Source organism: Syngnathus leptorhynchus, chromosome 6 (genome assembly GCF_054491065.1).
Source record: "Syngnathus leptorhynchus isolate UIUO chromosome 6, UIUO_Slep, whole genome shotgun sequence".
NCBI classification, from domain to species: Eukaryota; Metazoa; Chordata; class Actinopteri; order Syngnathiformes; family Syngnathidae; genus Syngnathus; species Syngnathus leptorhynchus.
In genome coordinates, this window is record NC_141200.1 from 8,351,709 (window position 1) to 8,375,701 (window position 23,993).

A 23,993-nucleotide genomic window follows, 5' to 3' on the forward strand; every position below is an offset into this window, starting at 1 on the left:
AATGGTATATAATATTGTTTTTAGGTGATGCAGGGAACTGTAAAATCGGTATTAATTCACATTTGGGCCATTTTTATGCATTGTCATGGTAAGTTGCCTGCATCAGATGACTAAATGTCTCCCTCTAGAGGCTGTATGCCACTATAAGTGTCATATTTGACATTTAAAACAGACAAGGACCAAGTCATCTGAAGATTGACATAACAAAAAGCTTCAAATGAAATGAAACTATGTAAATGAGTTATTTTTAACAAAACAGTGTTATATACATTTAATTAGAATTGGATAACCAATTACTTAACACAATAAAACTCTAACCAAACTCAGCGCACAGGAAATCACACACAAAATCACTTTATCGATTATTTAATGAGCTTCAGCCATGATTAAAATATGAATTGTATTTACTCAATTATGTATGGAATCAGTATATGTATAGGAAATATGTATAGGAATCATTAATGCGTTCCCTGGATGAGAATAGTAAGCATGACTTGACATTATTGGGAAAGAACGGACAAAATCTGTAGCGTGTGCAAAACGAAAGGAAAGTTATTGTTGTCACAAAGGACAAAAGACTTGAAAGACATTCTGTTTTATGTTTCATCCGCAGTGAAATTACTTCAAAGGCACAATCCCCACACGCATTAAAGAAAGAAATACGCTGATTTATGTGTGAGAAGCATTTTCGGTGACGGGTTTTTTTGTTTTTCCAAGTTGCATTGGGTAAGCGACAAATGCATGAGTGGGTTAGTTTCCCACTGCACACGGTCCCCGAATGACACCAGCCGGTTGACTGTTTAACTCACGTGCGCCTCGAGGAAGCTGTGTGCAAATGGGAGGTGCCGTGTGCAGCTCGGCATTACGACGATACAAAAACAAAACAAATCACTTGAAATGCCCCAGATTGGAAAAAAAAAAAAAAAGTCTTTCTTTTTTTCAAGTAATTATATGCCTGAAAACAAACCAGTCATCTGACAATTTTTGTGGGTTTTTTTTTTTCTTATGTATTTACGTATATTAATTTATATGTATATTTTCTTTATGCCTGTCTGGGAACTACGGACGAAAACTATTTTTGTAGCTATAATCCGGCATATTTACATTTGTTTTTAAACTGATGTTTGTTACTGTGCATGTGCATTGTCCCTATTCAAATAAATAAACAAGATTATAATTAACAATATTCCTAACACAAATGTTCATATTTGTATGATAATGCAACACTGTGTGGCCTTTCTCATTTCACACCAATTAATGACAAAATTCATTCTTTATTGTGAAGTCATCTAAATATCCACAATAAATATGAGCTTTTTCTTTCCAAATAAACATCCAATCACCTTTGAATGGGAGGAAATGTGCTTATGTAATATTCAAGGCTGCACACACACACACTGTCGTAAATTCAATCTCTGCTCATTGCGCATCAAAAAAGGTCGTGTGCACAAACTCTTTGTAATTGTTTGTCAAAAGCATTTTGCACACGGCTCTGTTGCTCACTGGACCCTATAAAAGAGCAGCTTCTTTCCATTCCCTTCCATCAACGAGTCGACTCAGACGAGATCAGACAAGCACCTGCAAATCTCTCAGAGAAGCTTGAAGCAACCCACCAGCATACGCCATGGACCCTTGCAACTGCTCCAAGAGTGAGTATGATCTAAGAAACATCAATTGTGTGGCACATTTGCAGCCCGTGGTTTATTTTAAGTCTGACCTTGTGTTTTTTTTTTTTCTTTTTGTGTGTTCAGCTGGAACCTGCAAATGCGCTGGATCCTGTGCTTGCACCAATTGCTCCTGCACCACTTGCAAGAAGAGTGAGTAATATCTCTTCAACTACCTTGAATAAATGCTTAGTGGTTATATTTAAATGTCTTATTCTTATTGTTTTAGTAGTTTTGCTTCACATGTGGATCTGAAATAGTGTGGATGTCCCGCACAATGGAGTTAAAAAGTAGCCTACTTATCTCGTCATGATTAAGTGTAATTTGATTTTTTTTTTTTTTTTTTAATGCAACTCAGGTTGCTGCTCTTGCTGTCCCGCGGGATGCAGCAAATGTGCATCAGGCTGCGTGTGCAAAGGGAAGACGTGTGATACTAGCTGCTGTCAGTGACGTACTTCTGACCTCCTCTGGCCTTTCATCAATGAATGCACCTCCGTTTTGATTCACCCAATTGCACCTGCCATGTCTCCTTTAATGCATTTTTCATCTGTTTGTAACTGAAATAATAAATGTGTAAATTAATGTGAATTTTTTTTCTTTTTGTCCTAGTGGTTTGGGTATTTTCCCACAAAATGTTAACCTGTAGGGCCATAAATGTATCAGAAATCACTGTAGTTTCTTAAAAATATGTTTAACCCTAAAAGTACTTTAGTGAAAGTGGAGGGGCTTAAAATTAAAGCATTGAAATCAGTTAATCAAAATCCATGTAGACTCAATTTGGTAGTGCTGTCAATCTTTTAAGGAAAGTGATTTAAATGTAACCACTTTTGTCCAAAATGCTAATTCTTAATGCATGGTTTGTACCAAATTACAGTGATATCATCCTCTTTGAAGGCAGCTGACCAGAAGTGTCCTCTTTAATCTGTAAGGTCTTTTGAAGTGTAGTGATACTGGTTATAGAACCAGAGATTTGTAATTCCTTTGAAAGACAACTAGTTAGTTATGCCTATTTTCTTTCCATTTAGCTTCTGGGGATGAAAAACTCTGAACTTGTGTTCAGGATAATTGATCAAGATGAATCTTAATTCAATGATTCCTCACCAGTGTGTGTGGAAAGAAATGATCCAAATCATAGATTTCCTAAATTGCTTTTGTACATTTTTCAAACCAGAACTGATATTTGCAAAACTAAGCTGTGTATTTCTAAAACAAAAAGAGTTTTTCCATTACATTTAGTGTATTTTTTCTAAGGTAAAATGTGCCTTCGGTCAATAAAAATTGGGAAACTGACGGTCATCTGATAAATATGGAATTTGTTGACTTTGATGGGAAGTGGATGGGAGAATAACTTATTTAGGCCTGAGAATGGGTGAGTTTGTACACCACTTAAAAATCATTAAGTATTATTGAAACGTCTAAAATGTGCAACTGAAACAAACATTTGAAACAACTATAATCAGGAAGATTTATATTTCGACCTTGTCTAACACCGGAACCTTTGGACTGTGCGACTTTCATTCCCCGTCGGAAACAATACGGTAGAGCACAACAGGAGGTTGTTGTTTTTTACCGGAAGTGGATTATTACGTTATCCATGAGCGTTTACTTTTGATTGAATGCGGTGGCGTTTAAGCAATAACGCGATATCGGCATAGAATATTTTACTTGAAAAGTAAACATGCCGAAGGTCGTGTCTAGAAGTGTTGTGTGCTCGGACACGCGTGACCGAGAGGAGTACGACGACGGAGAGAAGCCCCTTCATGTTTACTACTGTCTGTGCGGCCAGATGGTGCTGGTCCTGGACTGCCAGCTGGAGAAACTCCCCATGAGGCCTCGAGACCGAGCCCGGGTGATCGACGCCATCAAACACGCGCACAAATTCTGCAACGTGGAGCAGGACGAGAACGCGTACATCAAGAGAGATGAGGGCATCGAGAGGCAATACCGCAAAAAGTGCGGCAAGTGCGGCCTGCTGCTCTTCTACCAGCACCAGGAGAAGAACATTCAAGCCACCTTCGTTGTGGAAGGAGCGGTGGTCAAATTTGGACAGGGGATCGGTAACACCAGCGTGTACAGTCAAAAGCAGCCCGAAGCGCCCAAGAAGGTCCGCGTGATGATGACGAAGCGAACCAAAGACATGGGCAAGTTCAGCTCCGTCACGGTGTCTACGATCGATGAGGAGGAGGAGGAAATCGAGGCCAGGGAGGTGGCCGATTCGTACGCACAGAACGCTAAAGTGATTGAGAAGCAGCTGGAGAGAAAGGGCATGAGCAAGAGGAGGCTGCAGGAGCTGGCCGAGCTGGAGGCCAAGAGAGCAAAAATGAAAGGCACCCTCATTGACAATCAGTTCAAATAGACGAGGCCTGAGGAACTCAATCTCCATTTGTCAGCATACAAAAGTACTCATGTTGGACTTTTGGTTTAAAGTGTTATTTTCTATGGCTGGACTGTATGTAGTAATGTAAATTCCTCCGTACATGGCTTTGAGAGATGTTTTTTTTTCTACTTTGACCAAATAAACTGGATTTTAAGCAAAGGCACAGCAGGTTTATGTTTATGCAAGGCAACACAATGTGCTTCTCACAACCACACCACACCACACTACAGTCAGCTCCCAGGAGGCTCACTTTGACTGATCTTTCATTTTCAACTGCGTATAAAGACCATTACAGATCAGTATATTTGCATATATAGTTAACGGGCAGAAAAAGAAACCAGTCTCAGATGACGATGATGGTGTCAGATGACTAGTTACCTAGCTCTAGTACATCTTTTTTTCGGTGAAAACATAAATAAGTCACTATTAATATTGAAAAGCAATAAATAAATACACAATCGTTTTAAATACATATAATTGAAATTTCTTACAAGGGTAATTATTGTAACAATATTGTTTGGTATAGTTGCTAGTTACAGTTACGCTACCGTACTCTTGTGATTCTTAAAAAGTATAGAATAATTCGTATTAAGTCTGTTGACTTTTATTCTTCAAACCGTTAGGAAGTCCTCTGCAGTACTTTTGAAGACCAGCTGGTGGAGTGTCGAGCTTTACTACTGTGTATTGAGGAAGGCGAGCAAGTGCGATATCCGGTTTGGGTTTTCTACGTCGTCCAATCAGCTTCGCTCACTAAAGTGCCGGGCCAAATAACATTCGTTTCGAGGCTGCATGGTAATATTTTGGCTATACTGGTGATTTTTGTTCAACACGTTGCGAAGAATCCTGACTGTAGTTCGTCTCAAACACCAGGTAAAGAAATCCTAGTCTTCGTGTGACGACGTGCAAAAAAACAACAACCCAAGTATCTACAACTTGAGCTATTACTTGTCCATGTGAGTTAGCATTATCCCGCAAGCTAATAGCGATTTGCCTTTTAAAGTATAGCAATGGCTATCTCGCTTGAAGTTGCCCACCCATCAAAGCGAACCTAAAGTTTAGTTAGTTTCGACGTTTCAATCATATATTCTTTTAGTTTCTTGGCCACAAATGAAAGAAAATGCAGGTCTCGAATGCAGTAAATTAGCATTGTGCTAGCTCGTTCTTGACAAACCCTAAACTGACAGCAATGCTCGCGAGAGTTGCTTGTGTTGACAGATGTCAAAGAGAGAGGTTTCTGCAGTTTATCTTTAATAGGAGGTACACGCGATTGACGTTTTATTGCAGCACTGTGGTACTCGCAATGGTTTTGTTATCACAAAGTTTGATATACTGTTTCCCTTGACATCTGACGCTAAATTTGCGATTCTTCGATCCTTGTACATTATTAATATAACCCTGTCACCGTAGCTTTAAGTATGTTCAATGCTTGTAGGTATACAAGTTAGTTATTAGTATATTGCAGAACTTAAGCATACAGTAATGTTTCTTTGCTATTGTTTGCAAGGAGTGCAATCGTTCCCATCTAAGCCCAATGTAATTAAATGGATTGAAGAGGCCTTATACCATGATAACATATGGCTTCAAATGTCAGTACTTTCAAATTCATTCACATACTGAGTTGAATTTGACTGATGTCTGTAGCTTTTCGGTTTTAGGGCTGCAAGCCTCTCCCAGCCGACAATGGGCGAGTGTCTTGGTAACCTGGACTGGCTGCCTGTCAGCTGCATGACACATACAAGATTGACCGTTCACACTTGTGTACAATTCACCATATTCAAGAATATAGCGATTGTCTGGCAACCAATAAAGGATTTACCTCACCTCTTGTTGTTCTATTCATCTAGCATAGGCTCCAACTTTGTTCCCCAAATGATAAGTGTGATTCAATAAAAAATACATCTATGGACAGCCCAAAATATGACATTGTCATAACATCAATCATTTTCCCCCCTTAGAGGAATGGATGCCGAGGGCTTCGGGGAGTTGCTGCAGCAGGCCGAGCAGCTGGCTGCGGAGACGGAGGCCGTGTCAGAGCTGCCGCATGTCGAGAGGAACCTTCAGGAGATACAACAGGCAGGAGAGAGACTTCGATCACGCACGCTCACCCGAACATCACAGGATTCTGCCGATGTCAAAGCGTAAGAAATTTTCCCACAGATAGTCAACTTAAGCAGCAACATGACTTTTTGACATTGCTTGATTTGACGTGTTCATGAGTTTTCACAGATACTCTTCTGCATAATTTCTATACTTAATCTAATATGATGAGTAAACATTTTAATTTGGCTGACTGACAACATGTTTTTTGTTGAGTCCCACCAACAGATTGATTCACAGACAATATTCTTATTCACACTTCAGGTCAATCCTCCTCGGTTCCAGAGGTTTGGACATCTTCCACATTTCTCAGCGACTGGAGAGTTTAAGTGCGGCCACTACCTTTGAGCCCCTGGAGCCGGTTAAAGACACTGACATACAGGTAGGATTCAACTAACAAGCTGTTTCACCATCTCTCAGCGTTCATATCAATTATCGTATTTTTTGGCCAATTAACCACACTTGTTTTCATAGTTTGACTGGTCCTGACACTTAAACTCGGATGCTGGCTGCATACACAGTATTGAAATTAAAGCTTGCACTGGCACCCAAACTTCCCGTTCCAAAATTGTAAATCATTCAATCCACATTGGACTGCAACTATGCTGTAACTATAACAAGTTTATGTCGCAACAGATGTGTTTGCGTTTGTGTGAGTAGCTCATAAGGTGATAAAAGAGCAATTGGGCTCAAATTCTGATTTATTATGGGCATGAGTGAACAGTGACTGAGCCCTACCGTGATTAGTGAAATTAATCATCGATGGTCAACACATTTTTACTTTTTTTTTTCTTCCAGCAATGGCAGAACACAGTTTTTGTTTTTACACTGATTCAAAATCTGCCCTGTTTTTTTTCTCGAGCACATCGGGATTAAATAATAATAATGATGATAATGACAATCTAGTAAGATAATAAAATGTATATAATATAATTATTATAATTTTATGAATTGTTAGACAGGCGGAATCTTTCACAAATGTCATACCTGTAAAATAACAGCGCATGGTAAAATCTACATTGCGCATGCTTTAAAGCAGTGTCAAAAATATGTTTAGGGACACATAAAGCCATCTCTAATAACATGAAAAGTAATTTGAGAGCATTTGTTATTTCAGAAGTGTGTACCTGTATCGAACTGGTTACCTTTTGCACTCATCAGTAGTCAATAAGTAGTTCTCATTTTAACATAGGTTGGTGGGCCCCTGTGTCAGACTCAAACAGAAGTTTGATAGAAGCTTAAAGGCCAGCCAAGAATGTTAAAATGATCGCTATGTTGCAGATCTATCTGTGAAAAGACAGAGAAGCTATTGATTGCTGTGTGGGGAAGAAGCGAAAAAAAAGAATCGTTAAGATGTTAAGTGATTCTTTTTCTTTGCAATTAAGGAAACACTGATTCTTTCCTTCTATTCTGTATGACTGTGTTAATATGAAATATTCCGTCATTGTCTCCTCTTGGTGCACCGGATGTAAGTTAGCCTGGGTACTCTTGCCCCACCGATTGACCGGTAGTGAGTGCACTTAGCCTTTGGCAACAAAAGAGTGCGCACGTGCACACATGCTTGCAGCCACACACGCACGCACAATCGAATTGACCAGAATAATTTCCTCTTTGAGTGGAGGCAAACCACCATAACTCAGCAGTCCAGTGACATGCCAGTGGGCAATAAATAGTAAATGCCCCTCTGCTCGTTATTGCAGGTAAAAGTGGAATACACCTCAAGACGTGGCAACTATGCATCATTTTGTTGAGGTTAATGTATGAATTGTAAAAAAAAAAAAAAACCCAGATTCATCTTGACCATCCCTTTGTTATGGCAGCTGGTATGAATGGTTTAGAGTTCTGGAATTGATCAAATGTTAACACTGCATGTCTCCGCACACGCTTGTGTGCATGCTCTACCGAGTACGTCAGGCTTGACTGAGCTAATACGTGCTTCTGCGGTACCTGTGAAACATTCATAAATACACCAAGGGAATTGCTGTGTAGCTGATGTTTCTGTTTGAGTGAGCACAAATTAAAAAGGATTTTACTGAGTCGAGGAGTTCTAGAGTCCCAGATTGCGGGTTTAAGAGTGTTGGCCACTTGTGTGCATGTGTCTGTGAAGTATATGTTTGATGGAAAACTTCCAAGTTCAACAGCTATATTTGCTTTTGTTTATTGTTCCTCAACAGAATCTCTAAAGTTGATTGCTTCTGAAATTATGGCAAGACTTGGACATTGTCCCCAAATTTCTATAATAATAATAAATAACATTGGTGCAGTGATTTCACTTATACCACACAGTTGAAATATTTTCCTACCAGACCCAACACTGGCACTGATTTAAAGCACTATCCCATGAAATTCATAATTACATAATTCGGCCATACCTGTGTATGAAATAGTGAGGCGCATGGTCTCATTGACCAAAATGCACGTATTGTTCCCGACTGCTAGATTTGGAAAAGCGATCTGAAATTCTGGTGAAGACATGGATTAGTTGTTTTTGATGCTTTGTTCTCTGTGGCATCAAATCATGTACGAGTGGCAGGCAAAGACGAGAGAGGAATGAAGAAAAATGAGGAAATATGGAGCACCCGATAAATAGAATACTGTAACATAAGGCGTGAAATGCTGAGAGCGTCGCTGGTGGGGAAAAATGGCGTCTGACCGCAATTCATTGCATCTCTGTGTCCTCATCTCACTTTTCCCCACTTTGTCTTTGTCCCTCAGCGTTTTCCTGTTTGACGACCCTCCCTTTCCAGCGCATACTCTTTTTTTTTTTTTTTTTTTCTCCCCCCCTCATGATTTCTTTTTTACTTTTTCATCCTTTCCCTTCTTCTGCCCTCGCCATCTCCACCCCCACACTCATCCTTAGGCAGTGATGGCAGCAATTTCAGTCGGCTGAGCACAGAATATCCGCAGCGCTACATGAACATAGCTACTGTGTGTGTGTGTGTGTGTGTGTGTGTGTGTGTGTGTGTGTGTGTGTGTGTGTGTGTGTGTGTGTGTCGGCGTCGGCGGGTTACTCGCTCATACCCCTTTCCCTAGATTATGAATGAACGTGCATGTGCGGTACCTGCAGTTTGTCGCTCGAGATTGTGCAGGCTTCCACAGCTATGACATATGGCGCTGTGAATGAGTGTGACTACAAGTGGTGTGTAGAGTAACATGTTTGCTTGATGTGTGCCCACCCAGCTTTCCCCACCCATGTGCTCCAGAAGCCCTTCATTAACTAAACATGACCCTTAAGAGCACGATTAGCCTCGTTTCGAGACAGGATGTCGGAAGCCATCAACCGAGGGTGGGGTGGCGGGGGGGGGGGGTAATCCATTACTGTAATTGCATTGAGAAAAGGGAGGAAGGAGAAGGCATGGGAAGAAAGGATGTACAGATGGATAAAAAAAAAAAAGGGAGAAAATGAGTGGGATGGAGGAAGGTAGGAGGCGGAGGGCAGTCAGCAATGCTTAGATGAAGTGAGGGAGTGTTTGAATGAGAGCAAAGCTATGTGGCTGAGGGAGGGGGGGAGTCAGCTGATGGTATGAACAGACAGCCTATATGAATCCATAGTTCCTTCCCATGCGTCTCCCCCTGTGTCTGCCCTCACAGTTGGTATGGCCCTCTGACAATAAAAGCACCACCAGTGAGTCTGGATGTGGCACTTGCACGCGCTTCATAGTCAGTGGCTTACTTTCAGACAGGAAAGGGCTGCAGGCGCACCGCCATGCCGGCCGGACAGGGCATGGGGAACACGCCCCAGAATGGCGGCCACCGTCGCCGCCCTGGCACGGAGCGACACGTAGGGATGGAGAAACCAAAGGGCCACGCAGGTCTTTCCTGCGCTGTCAAAGCCCACAAACCTTGGCACAGACAAAGAAAAGAAACATTTTTTTTTTTGCTCCAGCGTTCACCACACATGTCCTCTTTTCTGCCAGGCAGCCACTGAGCATGAGTGAGTATTGCCCACACACATGAATCCACACACACTATCAGACAGGTATCGGCTTTGTCTCAGACACACACACGCCTCTTCATCTGTCTGTCATCCTTGCTCTTTGCTTTATATGTTACATTATTGATCACGTTATGGTCCTTAGAATGTCATTGGGTGGAAATGTTCAATTGCAAGAAGATCAACATACGTGCTTGCATATTGTATTTGTAGAAGTAGAGTTTGTGGTTATGCGGCTGGGAAGTGGACTATGGGGTTGTTCCTTTTGCAAACACACACAACACACACACACACACACACACACACACACACACACACACACACACACACACACACACACACACACACACACACACACACACACACACACACACTAGAGCACTGGTCAGCTCTTTGTGTCATGGCAAGTGCCCTTGCCTCATGCACTCGGTGTCATGATGCCACACACAACCTCTCTTTTTTTTTAACACTTTATCCTTTACTCTTATTGTACAACCCTGTCATGATTTTTGTGACAAAGTAGGAAATTCTTTCGTGAGTGTGCAGATCTATCTACAGAAAAAGGCCTGTTTGAGCCAACGCAGCAAACTAGCCAATGTGTCCATTAACAAATGTGGGGGAACATTGTGTGTGTGTCACTACATACATGCTTGATAAAAGATGCATTTTGTCTGCAATTAAAAAAAAAAAAAAAAAAATGTTGAGTCATTCATCAGATATTTATAAATTTTCCTATAAACAAAGATAATGCCATAAACTGCCATCTGTTGGATTTTTCATTGCTTTAAAGACAATCTAACCTCATTTTGACCCACGTAATGTCCTTACATACACTTTCGTGTTTCTTCCTCTTTTCTTTGCCCCTGTGGTTGTGCCGCGAAAGCTTCTGGATTTTATTATCAATGGGATGTGAATGTTCACTATGGTTAGGTTAGCAAGTCTCCGAGGATGCACAATATAAGGGTGGGGCAAGCAGAAGGCATACATCTTTTGCCACCCTAAATAACACCTTGACCGTTTGACAATTGCCACATGTTTCTTCATGTCTTCCTTCTTTTACTTGATCTATATTCATCTTTACAATGGCTTTATTTGACTTGATCGCTCAACTGCTCAGAACACATTTGACTGTCAGATGTCATGTACAACCAAATTTTATCTGATATGAATGCCTTGTCATTGTTTTTCCATCTTTTTTTTTTCCCAAACCAATTTCCTGCTTTCCACACATGAAACATAATCCTTTATATAGCATTGGTTCTTTTTGTCTTTTGTTGAACTATTTTGAGCCAGAACAATGCATTCATATATTTGAGAAAAACGAACATACAGAAGATTTGTATATCAGACTTTTGGCGCCTTTGGCCACCGCTAAAGGCGACGTTTCAAACGCGTATTCGGCATCCAAAATATGTTCTCGGTGGAGTCTTTGGCAGTGTGAATTGAGCTGCCGTCAAAACAACGTCGCTTCTTATTGCAGTTCATTTGCTGTAGGAATGCAGCAAAGACACTAGTGTGTTTCTCAACGTGTCACTGCTGTTTAAGATTCTGGCCGAATGAGCAGCTCTTGTCACGTTGCCTGTGTCTATTAGAGATGTATAATTTCCCCTTCAAAAAATTACAGGAATAATAATTATCGTTGATAGCTCCCATAACAAAGGCGATGATAGAATAAAAAAAATTAAATTTGTCTAGAAGCTATTACTACTATTATTTTTCACAAACACAGCAGGGCGTGCCTCATTTTAGCCATGGTCAGCTGTACAAAATAAAATGTTGGAGGTAACGACAGTGGATTGTTACTGACACAATATCAGTGAACTGAAAAAAAAAATATACAACTTTTTAAAAATGTTTAAATTTAAAAAAACAAAACAATAATTACATAAGAACACAGCCGTAAGACCTGTTTGTAAATTGACTATAGATCTTTATTGTAAAATTAGTCATCTAAAAGTGAAGATGCTGACGGACCCTTCACTGCATGATGAGGATTACATAAAATATTTGACACTCCCGTCACTGATGGTAAAAGTGCTGGTATTCTCCGTTTTAGTGGGAAAGGGAGTCGCAGGAATGCAGTGACGAGCGTGAACGACTTGGAAATATAGGACAAAGAAGAAATGTGACTAATGGTAGGAAAATCAACCAGCAGGTGGCCTTTACAGGGTGCACAAGAGAGATGATGAGAGAGGAAATCGAAGGCCAAGAGTGCTCATTTCCCTATGAGCGAACATCCTCTCTAGCTGCCTTCAAGAATAGCCGTCGTATCCTTCTTTGCAACCAACATGATACAATTTCCTATAGACAAAAGAGCAAATGGCACCAAAAATGACATAATTATGAAATAGATGAGCTATTACCCGACATCGGCAACACGATGAGCTCTTCCATCAGGCCCGAAGGCGTTACGTTATAGTACATAAATTCCCAAAACGATAGCCTTCCTCGGGGCATTTGAGGGAAAAAGAGCAATTTATGTCCTTGCTGCAGATGTATTGATTTCAGTGGCTGCAAAACAGGGACAAAATTAAGGCTAATCCAATCAAAACCTCCCTAGCACGTCTGTCTTGGTCTTCTCAGTTTGGTTCAACCAACAATGATATGTTTGTTCATTTGACATTTTAGTTCCGTTACTTATTGTATTTACATGATAATTCTCAAATAATTTTTCATATAGCGCTTTCACAAGAGCCATCGCCGTAACAAAGCGCTTTACAGAACATACAAAAAAAACAACACAACATCGGAGCTCATTCAGTGTGCTGTTATTGGTTAACTTTTATAAGTCGAGCAGTTTGCTCGAAATGATGAATTTGTATCATTTAGAATGTGGTGCGCCCGAGTTCTTACTTTGTATTACGCAATGACTAATAGCAAATATACTTGATTATGGCTTCCAAGCAAGATCTGTGACTTGATTACCTCCAATGGCGTTGTTCATAGCTGTCTGATATATACATGACATGAATCATTTCCTTAAATAGGAATAGGTGTTAGATCACTTTCAAATGAGTCATCAGGCTCATCGTGGTACGTAATTGTGAGCTTAAGACATTCGGTAGGCCGCAAGGGTGAAATTACGTTCGGTGATCCTATTTAATTTTTCATTGAAAAATATTTGAAGCATTTTCTGACAACAATTCAGCCTTAGTTGCTTCAAGAATAATCAACTATCAATTCCACACAGTTGACAGAATTTTTATTGATGAATTTATTATGCACCTCCCTTAAAGTTATTTAGTAAAATGAGTTTTCATCAGGCTCTGTAGTAGGAAGAAAATGCTCATCTTGAACGTTCTGCCTCGGCACTTCTTTTTTTCTTCCCAGACTGTAACACAGCCGGCGGCTCACAGTTCTGTTAAGAGCACAAAGCACGATCTGCCATTTTGTTGCTTTCTCAAAATGGCCGCTCCATATGCTCGTCTGCGGTCACTGACTTTCTTTCCTTCAGCGTTTTCTTCGCGCTGCCTGATACTCATCTGCATGCGGCATTTGTTATGTAAGGGCCATTTGCAAACGAACGCTCTTCTGATTGCTAAGTTTGTCTCGAAACACATCAAGTTAAACGCGAGTACAGGTTTCCTAGGGAGAGGCGCAGGAGAGGGAGAGATGTTTTGCACGGAATGTCAAAATGGCGTCCGTGCGGATTGCTGTCTCATTGCAAAATGGCGTGGAGAGAATAAGCACAGCTCAAAGTGCTAACACTTGCCGTTTCATCTGTATGAAATTGTAACTGTACGTTTGACTAATCCCAACACGTGTGCTAAGCAGCGACTTGTCTCCGCCAGAGTCAATGTCTGTTAAATTTCTCCATGTCAAAAGTATTCACATTTTTTGACTCGTCATTTCGTCCAGCCAAATGAAGACGTCATCATCCCTCTTCCTTTTCCTCTCTCCGATTCACTTGGCTAAACCCGACCATCTTCTGCTGCTCTTTTTGTCTCCGCACAGGGCTTCTTGAAGAACGAGAGGGACAACGCCCTGCTGTCCGCCATCGAGGAATCGCGCCGCAGGGTCAGTGCCTACCCTGCAGTGTTTGTCATTTGTGCTCGGGTCAAATAAAAAGATCTTGGGATACGTGACAGACCAAAGTGGGAATTCAGATCAAGAACCTAGGAAATTGGCTGGACTAAATTATCTTGAAAAAATATATATACATCAGCCTTAGCACGATTAAGTATAGCTTTAGCACCAACTTGGCTGGATTGAGAATCCTCTTTTTATTTTTTATTATTTTTTATTGAACATCAATTTAAGAAGGTCTACTATATTCTGACCACAAGAATACTTAAACACGCAGTCATTTTCCTCATGTCTGTTGGCAGTGATCTAAACGTCCTTCTGGTGCGAATCTTCAGGGAATGGTTTTGAAATGGCCTCCCCGATGCGCAGATCTAATAGGCCCAGCCTTTAATTAGGTGTCGTTCCCATTATCTCCTCGTTCCCCGTGAGAGCGGCAAAGACTTATGTGAAGGGTTGAAACGGCAAAATGCTCTAAAGGCACAAATTAACGCTTGCACGACTTCTCCCTGCAGATGTCTATATCTGTTAAAGAAAGTTTCGTATGACAGAAATTCCTTTCACGACTAGCCAACTTAAATACTCATCAAGAAGGTGTTTAAAAAAAAAAAAAAAACAGCATTTGATATCGACGTTCTTCAACATTCAGCTAGAGTCAAAGCTCCCTTGACGTGATCATTTTATTTCAGTATTATAGCAGTAATGGCACTAGTAGCCGAAAACCGTTAGCCGGTTGACGAGATATAAGCTCGATGGAGACCATCGCAGTAAATTAGCATTCATTTTATGCCAATGAGCTCAAATGTGTAAAAGAAGAGCCGAGAGATCCAGATAGTGACCAATTTAACTCGGTAAATGAGGGCTCCAGTCCAGATTGGTATCTCCCTGGGCTGGAGATGGGAAGGATTTAATTATCTAATGTTCCCATTATCTCACGTCGAGTCTCTGTGGAAGGTTAAAATAGACCAGTCCTGATGGATTTCACAAGCTCTACTTGAGTCTCGAGCTAGCTATTACCATCTTTTCCCGGGGTGCATGCGGGATGTCGTCAAGTTGATTTCTCGTGCGGGAATATTAACGTTTCATGGGAGACTAGGCCGTGCACGGATTTCCTGTTTCCACCCATTTGTGTAAAGAAGCGCGACATGTTTCAGACATTCCTGCTGGCTGAAGAGTACCATCGTGAGTCCATGCTGGTCCAGTGGGAGCAGGTCAAGCAGAGAGTGTTGCACACGCTCCTCGGAGCGGGAGAGGACGCACTGGACTTCAGTCAAGACGTGGAGGTACAAGATTTGCGGCCAAAGCTGAAATAAACCGCCTTTACACGGCGAGCAAAAAAAAAAAAAAAAAAATGCTGCTAAAATATTGCAAATTGCATTCCTTGTCTTTTGTAGACTATTTATTTGAACTTGTGTCTATCATGGAAAAGAAACGTTTCCTAAAATAGAATACCATGTCAGCCTCCCGCATCTTATAAATAATGAAGACCAAAGGATATGTCTATTTTTAGTATATTTTGAACGTTTGAACAGACTTTTCTGACTTTCTCGTCCGTTTAATATGGCAGCTTCAGAAAGCTTCGTTTTATTTTGTTCTCAATATGTCACGTCTGGCACCACGTTTCTTAGCTTGTACTAACAATTTTTTGTTTCCACACTTGATCTGTTTTCTCATTCAACAATTTATTTGAAAGATTGTGTACTCGTGTGCAACATATTTAGTTGGTTGTCACTGTTTTTTTTTTTTTTGCCGTAGCCCAGCTTTGTGAGCGATATAACGGCACCGGGAAGAAGCGCATTGGACAGCGTGGAGATGGCATATGGACGGCAGGTGAGTCCAGAGAAAGGACCTGCTTGTGTTCAATTTCACTTTGGATCACACTGGCCAAATTGTTGGCGGCGTAATCCCCGCTTATTCAAAATTAGCCGGGTTGTCAATATGAAAAGGAATATTTTGTATCCATTCCATCATCTGCTGATTTTAGCAATGTGATTTTCACCAGAATGTGGATTAACTTTAAATGCACTCTCGCCTCACTGTTGAAGTGAAATGAGGTCAGGCAGACAGATCAAACATATTGATTGATGGGGGTAGCAGAGGAGGATTGTGGGTAACTTCTGTCTTCTCCCATTGCCTCTCCACCTTTTTTTCCCCCCCACTCTGACCTTCTCTCATTCTGTTGGATCCACATCCTCACACTATGTGTCGCCACATCGCATGCGGCATCATTTGTCTCGTTTTCGTCATCTTTTTTGAAGACCTCGTCGGCGTCGTAATTGTCTTCCTGCTGTTTTTTGTGGCAAATCATTTCACTCGATGGCCGTAAACGTTTTACTTTTAATCTGGAAGTTGAAGACGGAATGGTATGTGTTATTTATTTCATTATTTATGGGGTGATTTCAAACGTGGCAATAAAATGTTCTATTGGTTTTGCTGGCTAATGGGTGCGTAATCTCCGTTTTATTTGTTGATTTGCAAAATGTCACTCCCTGCTGCAGATCTATGCGTTCAACGAGAAGATCGTGAATGGTCACATTCAGCCGAATCTGGGAGATTTATGTGCATCTGTAGCAGAAAGCTTAGATGACAAGGTAATATCATGTAAATGCAACTATCACTCTTGCAGTCCTGGATGTAGGCGGTTGTCATTAGCTGCCATTTTCCTTCTAGAATGTGTCAGACCTGTGGGTGATGGTGAAACAGATGACCGATGTTTTGCTGGTACCTGCCAAAGATACACTAAAGAGTCGCACTTCGGTTGAGATGCAAATGGCGTTTGTGCGGCAGGCGCTCGGCTTCCTCGAGAATAGGTGAACGTACAGATTCAAATCTCTTCAGTTGAAACCAAAAAAAAATTCAACTGTAATGTTTGCAATGTGGTGAAATCAATGTCGATATGCAGCTGACTAAAGTCAATCTTATGTCTCCTATCTTGCAGTTATAAAAATTTTACCATGGTAACTGTGTTCGGAAACCTCCATCAAGCCCAACTGGGAGGGGTCCCGGGAACATACCAACTTGTACGCAGTTTCCTTAACATCAAGTTACCCGGTCCCTTGCCTGGAATGCAGGTAACACATGCTTCCAATATGCCATATATAGTTCCAGAATTTTTTGAATTTGTATCGAGAATTCAGAGTCTGTTCATTTTTGACAAGTAGTGAAGCTTTGTTAGAGAGGAAGAGCCACTCTTTGTTTCAGTTTGTTGCAACGCATTCATGCTCATACCACAGGATGGCGATATAGAGGGCCACCCAGTGTGGGCTGTCATCTACTACTGTCTACGTTGCGGAGACCTGAATGCGGCCATGCATGTCATCAATCAAGTGCAGCACCAGCTAGGAGACTTCAAGACCTGGTTTCAGGAGTACGCAAACAGCCCAGATAGACGGTGAGCTATTTTTTTTTCTTTTTTTAACATTTACACTTGCAGACACACACAGACTTCATGATCTTGCAATGGAATGCTCTTCTTAGTGTTCCGTTTGATGCGTCTTTGCCGTTTAGACTTTCCCCAAGTTCAGAGAACAAGCTTCGTCTGCACTACCGCAGAGTATTGAGGAACAGCGCAGATCCCTATAAGCGAGCTGTTTACTGCCTCATCGGGAAATGCGACATCAGCGATAACCACGGAGAAGTTGCGGACAAGACTGAAGACTATCTATGGCTTAAGGTAAATTATGTCTGTTTCAGTTCTTTGTTGGAGCGTTTGCTGGGTCCCAATGTAATCTAAGTATTGATCTGCTTCTTGAGTTGCCAGCTACTGTCATCTGAGTTACTCTCGCGTGATTCTTTCTCTCTCTCGCAGCTCAATCAGGTCTGCTTCGACGATGACGGCGGTAGCTCAATTCAGGACAGGCTGACCTTGCCACAGTTACAGAAGCAACTGCTGGAGGACTATGGTATGTCGTGACTCTCGCAGTATTTCACAGAACTACAGATCAACCGTGAAGTTGTGTTATTTTTGGGGTTGCAATTTTATCTTAACACTTAACTGTACAAAAGGGCATTGTGTTTGCTTTCGCCTAGCCTTGCTAATGATTAAATGGGTTACACTTGGTTGTAATAAGCAATCTAAAAATGAATCTGAATCCACAGGCTCGGTATACTCTATTGTATGACACAAGAGTACTTCGAAGCTTCAGCAGCTGCAGTTTGACAAAAAGCTACAATGACGTGACTATGAGGCAAAGCAAATCCTTGGTCATTCTAAGTAGGGGGAAAAAAAGTTTATTAGTTATTGGAACAGTGGACCAGAATCTGAAGTCAAATGGATTTTATAGTCGTAACTATGGAAACTTGGATCCTCGTTTGACACAAATCATCATTTTTTTAAAGCACATTAGAGATTGAAAATATCTACAGCATTCAAATACAAATAACAGAGGTTTCTAACTCTCCTAACTTCTCTTGATGCAACATTAGCAAGCTCGCAGGTGAAAGACCACGTCACGTGTCGGGAACTTTTCTCATCCAACATTTCTAAAGTAAAAGGAAACTGACCATGTATACGTGAGACACAAAAATGACAGCTGGCCCCGTGGCCCACCATTTTCCCCCCTGGCTGTCTTTGCCCAAGGATTCTGCTGCATTCTGATAAGACCTAGGCTACGCTCAATAACCCCTCACTCTTTCTCTGTCTCGCTCTCTCTCTCGCTCTCTCTCTCTCTCATTTTCTCTCACTCACTCTTTGCCTCTCCCACTCCTCTGCTCAGCACGGAGTGCAGCCTCAAGCCCCATCCTGTTTCCCCCCGGTGCATCGGCTCCCTCTGTTCGTTGCCTGGCACCATGTTCTCCGTTGTCCCCCATCTTGCTTCACAGCCGGACACGAAGCACCCAGCTTTCTCTTTCACTCTGTTTCCGTCAGCACCGCCCGCCTGGCCTGGCCTCTCTCGCCGCCACATCCTGCTCTCTGTCCTCTTTTTCTGTTATCCCTCTGTTTCATTCAGTCCTCTCACACTTGCTCCGTTGTTTCTCCTCCATCCTCCTGCAGATTTTCTTCCCCTCCTTTTTTTTTTTTTACGCCCTCCACTTGTACATTTGCTCTTTCTCAAACATTCACCCTCTTTATCTTTCCTCTTTGTCTCTCTCCCTCGCTCTCTCTCGCTCTCTGTCTCTCTCGCTCTCTCTCGTAGTGCTTTTTGAACTAAAGCGCTGCCAGTCTGAGATAAGGCTATAAAATGGCTGACATAGTCCACCGTATTCTACTCCTCAAACTTGGAGGCAGCAAGAGGATTAGGCGTTATAATTAAAAAGTAAACTTGATGACTAAGTACCTCTGCATCAGAGAATTTTTTTTCAAATGTCTTGGACTTACATGTTAGTTGGCATAGTCGGACTGTCAGAATGTGAACTATTGGATCTCTAAAGAATAGCTCATGCTGTATGTGCGGAACAAATTAGGCATCCGTTTCTGTTTGAGTCAATTTAAAGCCTTGGTACATTTAATTGCGTTCGAATGCTTACCAATGTCGGAGTTTCGCTGTGCACCTTATGGGTGCACATGCAGCGTTTGACGGAAGCAAGTCATATTCACCCTCATTTACTGTTTCTCACCGTTACTTCGTGTTTATTACAAGTGATGCAGAAGCAGCATGCTATCTAATTTATTCCAATGTATGAAAATTAAAAAACATCTCTGGTACTGCATTTCCGCCCGCCCACGTGCTCTTAGGTTTTGTGAAGATAATTTTCTAACTGATAGAAGCATGTCTGCTTGCTCTACAACATTGTGTGTGGCTATTTTCATGTTCCAGGATATTAAGTACCTTCCGATTACAAATGAATTTATGCTTGGGCTGAAAAATTAACTGAATGCAAATAGACACCGTAATGTCATAGAATGCAAATTTCAATTGGCAAAGGCTGTTTTATGTATGTTATGTAAAAAAAAAAATCGTATCAGTCAGAAGGCTTTTTTTTTTTTTTTTAAATGTATTATTTATTTTTTCTTGTTTTTTGTTTATTTATATCGTGCCTAGATAGGTTCAGTGCCGAACCTATAAGACCACATTTGTGTACAATAAGTCTCATAGTGCTAATTGTAATAAATTAATTTATTACTTGTGTTTGTTAAAAAAAAATACATGGAAAGAGAATAATAAATAATGAATATCATCACATCTTAAATTGCAGCCATAAAATTGAGCGGAAACAAGTTTTCTATGCATATTTAATTCATGGTGTATTTTGTTAATTTCGAAAATCTTTTTTCTCTCATTCAACAGGAGAATCCCATTTCTCTGCAAGCCAGCAGCCTTTCCTATATTTCCAGGTCCTATTCCTGACTGCTCAGTTCGAGGCCGCCGTGGCATTCTTGTTTCGCGTTGAGAGACTTCGGAGTCATGCCGTTCACGTGGCCTTGGCGCTGTATGAGCTCCGGCTGTTGCTCAAGTCGTCTGGCCAAAGCGCTCAGCTGCGTAAGTATAAGAAGATATAACGGGATGAAGGGAAAAACAACTTTTGTTTTTTAAATCGGCATCTGTGTGCAGTGAGTCAAGAGCCCGGTGACCCGCCCACTGTACGCCGCCTCAACTTTATCCGCCTGCTCATGCTTTATACTCGCAAATTTGAGTCAACGGACCCACGGGAAGCCCTGCAGTACTTTTACTTCTTACGGTAATTTTCCTCAGTTATGTTTTTTTTTTCCTCTCCAAACAAATTCAACTTTTTCTAATACATACAATGCATATCTGCAGCAATGAGAAGGACAGCCAAGGAGAGAACATGTTCATGCGATGTGTCAGTGAACTTGTTATTGAGAGTCGAGAGGTGAGTGAAGTAATTTGCTTTCAATGTACCTTAGCAAGCCTAAACGACTAGTTTTCATCTGCAGTCCCTCTCTTGGATAATGCTCAATGGCTGAAAGCAAAAATTACTGCCGTATGGTGATTAAAAATGTACCCACATTTTTATTCAGAGCAACTTTGGTGAGAATGTTTTGTCTTTTTTTTTTTCCCCCAGTTTGATATGTTACTTGGAAAATTGGAAAAAGACGGAAGCAGGAGGGTAAGAAAATTTTCTCTAATCTGAATTTTTCCTTCACTCAAGTAATGGCTTTAGTCTCATTAGCCTTGGGAATTTTCAACTGAGTTACTGTTTAAGTTTATGCGTATGACAAACCATCATTGATCTATCATCTCTTAAGGTACATGTAAACAGCAAAGAACTTTTCAAATGTGCTTAATTTGACTGATAGAGTGGAGCTATAGAGCTGCGTCTCCAAGAAAATAAATACAATTCGGATTAAAAATGTTCATTTATTGCTGCAATTCAATATCAAAAGTGAAAACTCGCATTATATGCATAAATTACATTTTCAAATGGCAGAGTCTTACCAAAATATCATGTTCCTCTAGTCTAAGACAGAATTTGATGTTTTCTTTAGGTGTGTACAGTGAATCTGTAAAACATGAGTTTGAGCTTTTGAAGGGAACTACTGCAATAAATGAAGTATTTCAAAAATATGACTTACTTACACACACACCTTTTCTCTAGGTAGACATCTTTCAAATGTTCTCAACTTCACTCAGTCCTCCTGACATCACTTTCCTTGTAGCGTATAGAATCAGGATGTCCTCAGTTGCGCCTATATCTGTTTTTGCCTCCATCTTTCTCTAGCCCGGGGTCATTGATAAGTTTGCCGGAGACACCAGAGCTATCATTAGTAAAGTGGCCTTGGAAGCTGAGAACAAGGGTTTGTTTGAAGAAGCAGTCAAACTGTATGAGCTGGCCAAGGTGAGTTGCTCTTTCATCATGGCCTCGTTTTCTTCCAGAGCAGAGCTCATTTAAACCTTCCTACCGTTTCCTCTTGCCTGCGTTCTGTGGTCATCACACCTTTGAAGAATCCAGACAAGGTGTTGGAGCTGATGAACAGGTTGTTGAGCCCTGTCATTGCTCTAGTCAGCGCTACTCAGTCTAATAAGGAGAGGCTCAAAAACACTGCACTAGCCATCGCCAGTAGGTCAGAACCCACAAGAAACGTACACGATTTCAAATCCTCCAAGAAAAACAAGAAAGCGATTGATTGATTTTTTTCATCTCCACTTGCAGGTACCGCTCTCAAGGCATCGCAGGTGACAAGTTTATCCAAAGCACTTTCTACCTACTTCTGGATCTGATGACTTTCTTCGATGAGTACCACGCAGGGCATATCGATCGAGCATATGATGTGAGCGCTTCAGAACCTCTCAATGTTTTTTGAGGAGAAGGAAAATAATCGGCGCATTAAGTTGAAGTGTCATGCGAGGTTAACGGCCTTTATGTTGTCCCTGCTTGTCAGGTGATGGAGCGTCTGAAGCTTCTGCCCCTCAGCCAGGAAAGTGTGGAGGAGAGAGTCGCAGCCTTCAGGAACTTTAGTGACGAGGTGATGAGTTCTTGAATCCAAATAGAAAGATTGTGTTTCAGAAATGTTCTATAAGGTGTCTACATCTTCGACAGGTGCGTCACAACCTGTCAGAGGTGCTGCTAGCATCCATGAACATCCTGTGCACGCAGTACAAGCGCCTGAGGGGGGCGCCGGCAGGCACACCGGGACGAGCTCAAAGAACTTTGGATGACAAAGACACGGTATGTGAGCTGTTTAGGAAGTTGACTCAATTTTTGCATCAAATATTGGTGTATTGATTTTTTTTTTATGAGGGGTTTTGCCAAATATATGGAACCTGACATCATAATTCGAGTTAGTTTCATGGCAGTTGAGACATAGTTGAACCATTCAGACATTTTACAAGTACCTAGCTGATGTTTTGTTCCTCTTGTACCTGCTTATGAAGTGATGCTAAACGGCAATGTGGGTGTTACACATCCTATCCGGAGCTTCTCGTTTATGGTAATCTCCACTTGGTTTCTTGTGATCACAGCAGCTACGCGGTCAAGCTCGAGCCTTGATCACCTTCGCTGGGATGATTCCCTACAACATGGCCGGGGACACCAATGCCAGACTGGTGCAAATGGAATTACTAATGAACTGAGCTGTCACTACACACAGAATCATTAACAACCGTTTTGGTGACACCAAGCTATTAGCACACTCTCATTTTCATCATTTCATTTTGATATGGCAAACATTCATGGTGTTTGCATTTGTATCTTGTGTTTCTGTTCTTAGTTTATTTCTTTTGATTCTTTTCCCATTGTGCTGTTTCATATTTGTACTGCCAGTTATTTGGAATTAAAAAAAAAATTTTTCAGTTTTGTTTCATTCACATTTTTATTTTGCCTGTTTTATTTAAAACTCCTTTATTTGATGGCGTTCATTTTCGAATGCAGTCATGGTCTATAGAAAAAGAGACTCCTGGTTCGTCTCCATTTTTGCCATAGTCCCTTTTTTTTTCTTCTACATGAAAAATGTAATATCGGAGAAATGAGAAATTTTCATTTTGTATGAACATTTTTAGAGGCGTGATGCTCATCGATTTTTGCCGCTGATGTCTTAAGACCAATCTTCTTTAGATAACAATAGACTGACAGTTGTTCTTGAGCTCTTGTAGTCCACAGCCATTTTTTTATTTTAAGCAAAGCCTGTCCCCTAGAAGTGTCTACATATGGTGAGTCTTCAGATCATCCCTTATTACTTCTCTTAAATTCCATGATCTTGCAACATTGATAATGTGTGAAAAATAGTCAGCCAGAGTTATGTGTTAATAATTGCCGACAGCCTTCATTTTGGGTAACGACACCCCACTCCGCCATCCGCTCTACTATTCTGTGTGGCCCGAACCCCGTGTCCTTCAGTCTGGCCTGAGAGAACACAGATGGAGGCTCATGCTGTCAGTGCTGTTCCACATACTGTACACACGTGAAGTTCACTCTGGGCCGCAAATCGATTGAGCCAATAACCACAATTATAATCATATTGTTGTATTTACTCACATCCATCAGGCCTTTATTTCTTTAA

General features: G+C 41.1%; 3 protein-coding genes across 4 annotated transcripts; all 3 read left to right on the forward strand.

The window, feature by feature from the left end:
- The first annotated feature begins 1,520 nt into the window (after positions 1–1,520).
- Positions 1,521–2,246, forward strand: mt2 (metallothionein 2). Its single transcript, XM_085914975.1, has 3 exons — positions 1,521–1,649; positions 1,752–1,817; positions 2,023–2,246. The coding sequence occupies exons 1-3, from the start codon at positions 1,625–1,627 to the stop codon at positions 2,112–2,114; spliced, it is 183 nt and encodes a 60-aa protein (XP_085771101.1). The 5' UTR covers positions 1,521–1,624; the 3' UTR covers positions 2,115–2,246.
- Positions 2,247–3,175: 929 nt separating this feature from the next.
- On the forward strand, positions 3,176–4,204 carry steep1 (STING1 ER exit protein 1). The gene has a single exon (XM_085914595.1). The coding sequence runs from the start codon at positions 3,343–3,345 to the stop codon at positions 4,018–4,020; it is 678 nt and encodes a 225-aa protein (XP_085770721.1). The 5' UTR covers positions 3,176–3,342; the 3' UTR covers positions 4,021–4,204.
- Positions 4,205–4,741: 537 nt separating this feature from the next.
- nup93 (nucleoporin 93) lies at positions 4,742–23,278 on the forward strand. 2 transcript variants are annotated; one of them, XM_085914833.1, is made up of 22 exons: positions 4,742–4,911; positions 5,997–6,179; positions 6,403–6,520; positions 14,027–14,089; positions 15,250–15,378; positions 15,851–15,925; positions 16,594–16,686; positions 16,766–16,905; positions 17,034–17,166; positions 17,329–17,486; positions 17,603–17,768; positions 17,904–17,997; positions 20,323–20,514; positions 20,587–20,713; positions 20,794–20,866; positions 21,059–21,103; positions 21,716–21,832; positions 21,940–22,058; positions 22,148–22,265; positions 22,377–22,460; positions 22,535–22,663; positions 22,957–23,278. In XM_085914833.1, the coding sequence occupies exons 2-22, from the start codon at positions 6,001–6,003 to the stop codon at positions 23,065–23,067; spliced, it is 2,463 nt and encodes an 820-aa protein (XP_085770959.1). In that variant the 5' UTR covers positions 4,742–4,911; positions 5,997–6,000; the 3' UTR covers positions 23,068–23,278. The 2 variants fall into 2 exon arrangements, with proteins under 2 accessions (XP_085770959.1, XP_085770960.1); XM_085914834.1 differs by having other exon boundaries at positions 22,960–23,278.
- Positions 23,279–23,993: the final 715 nt, after the last annotated feature.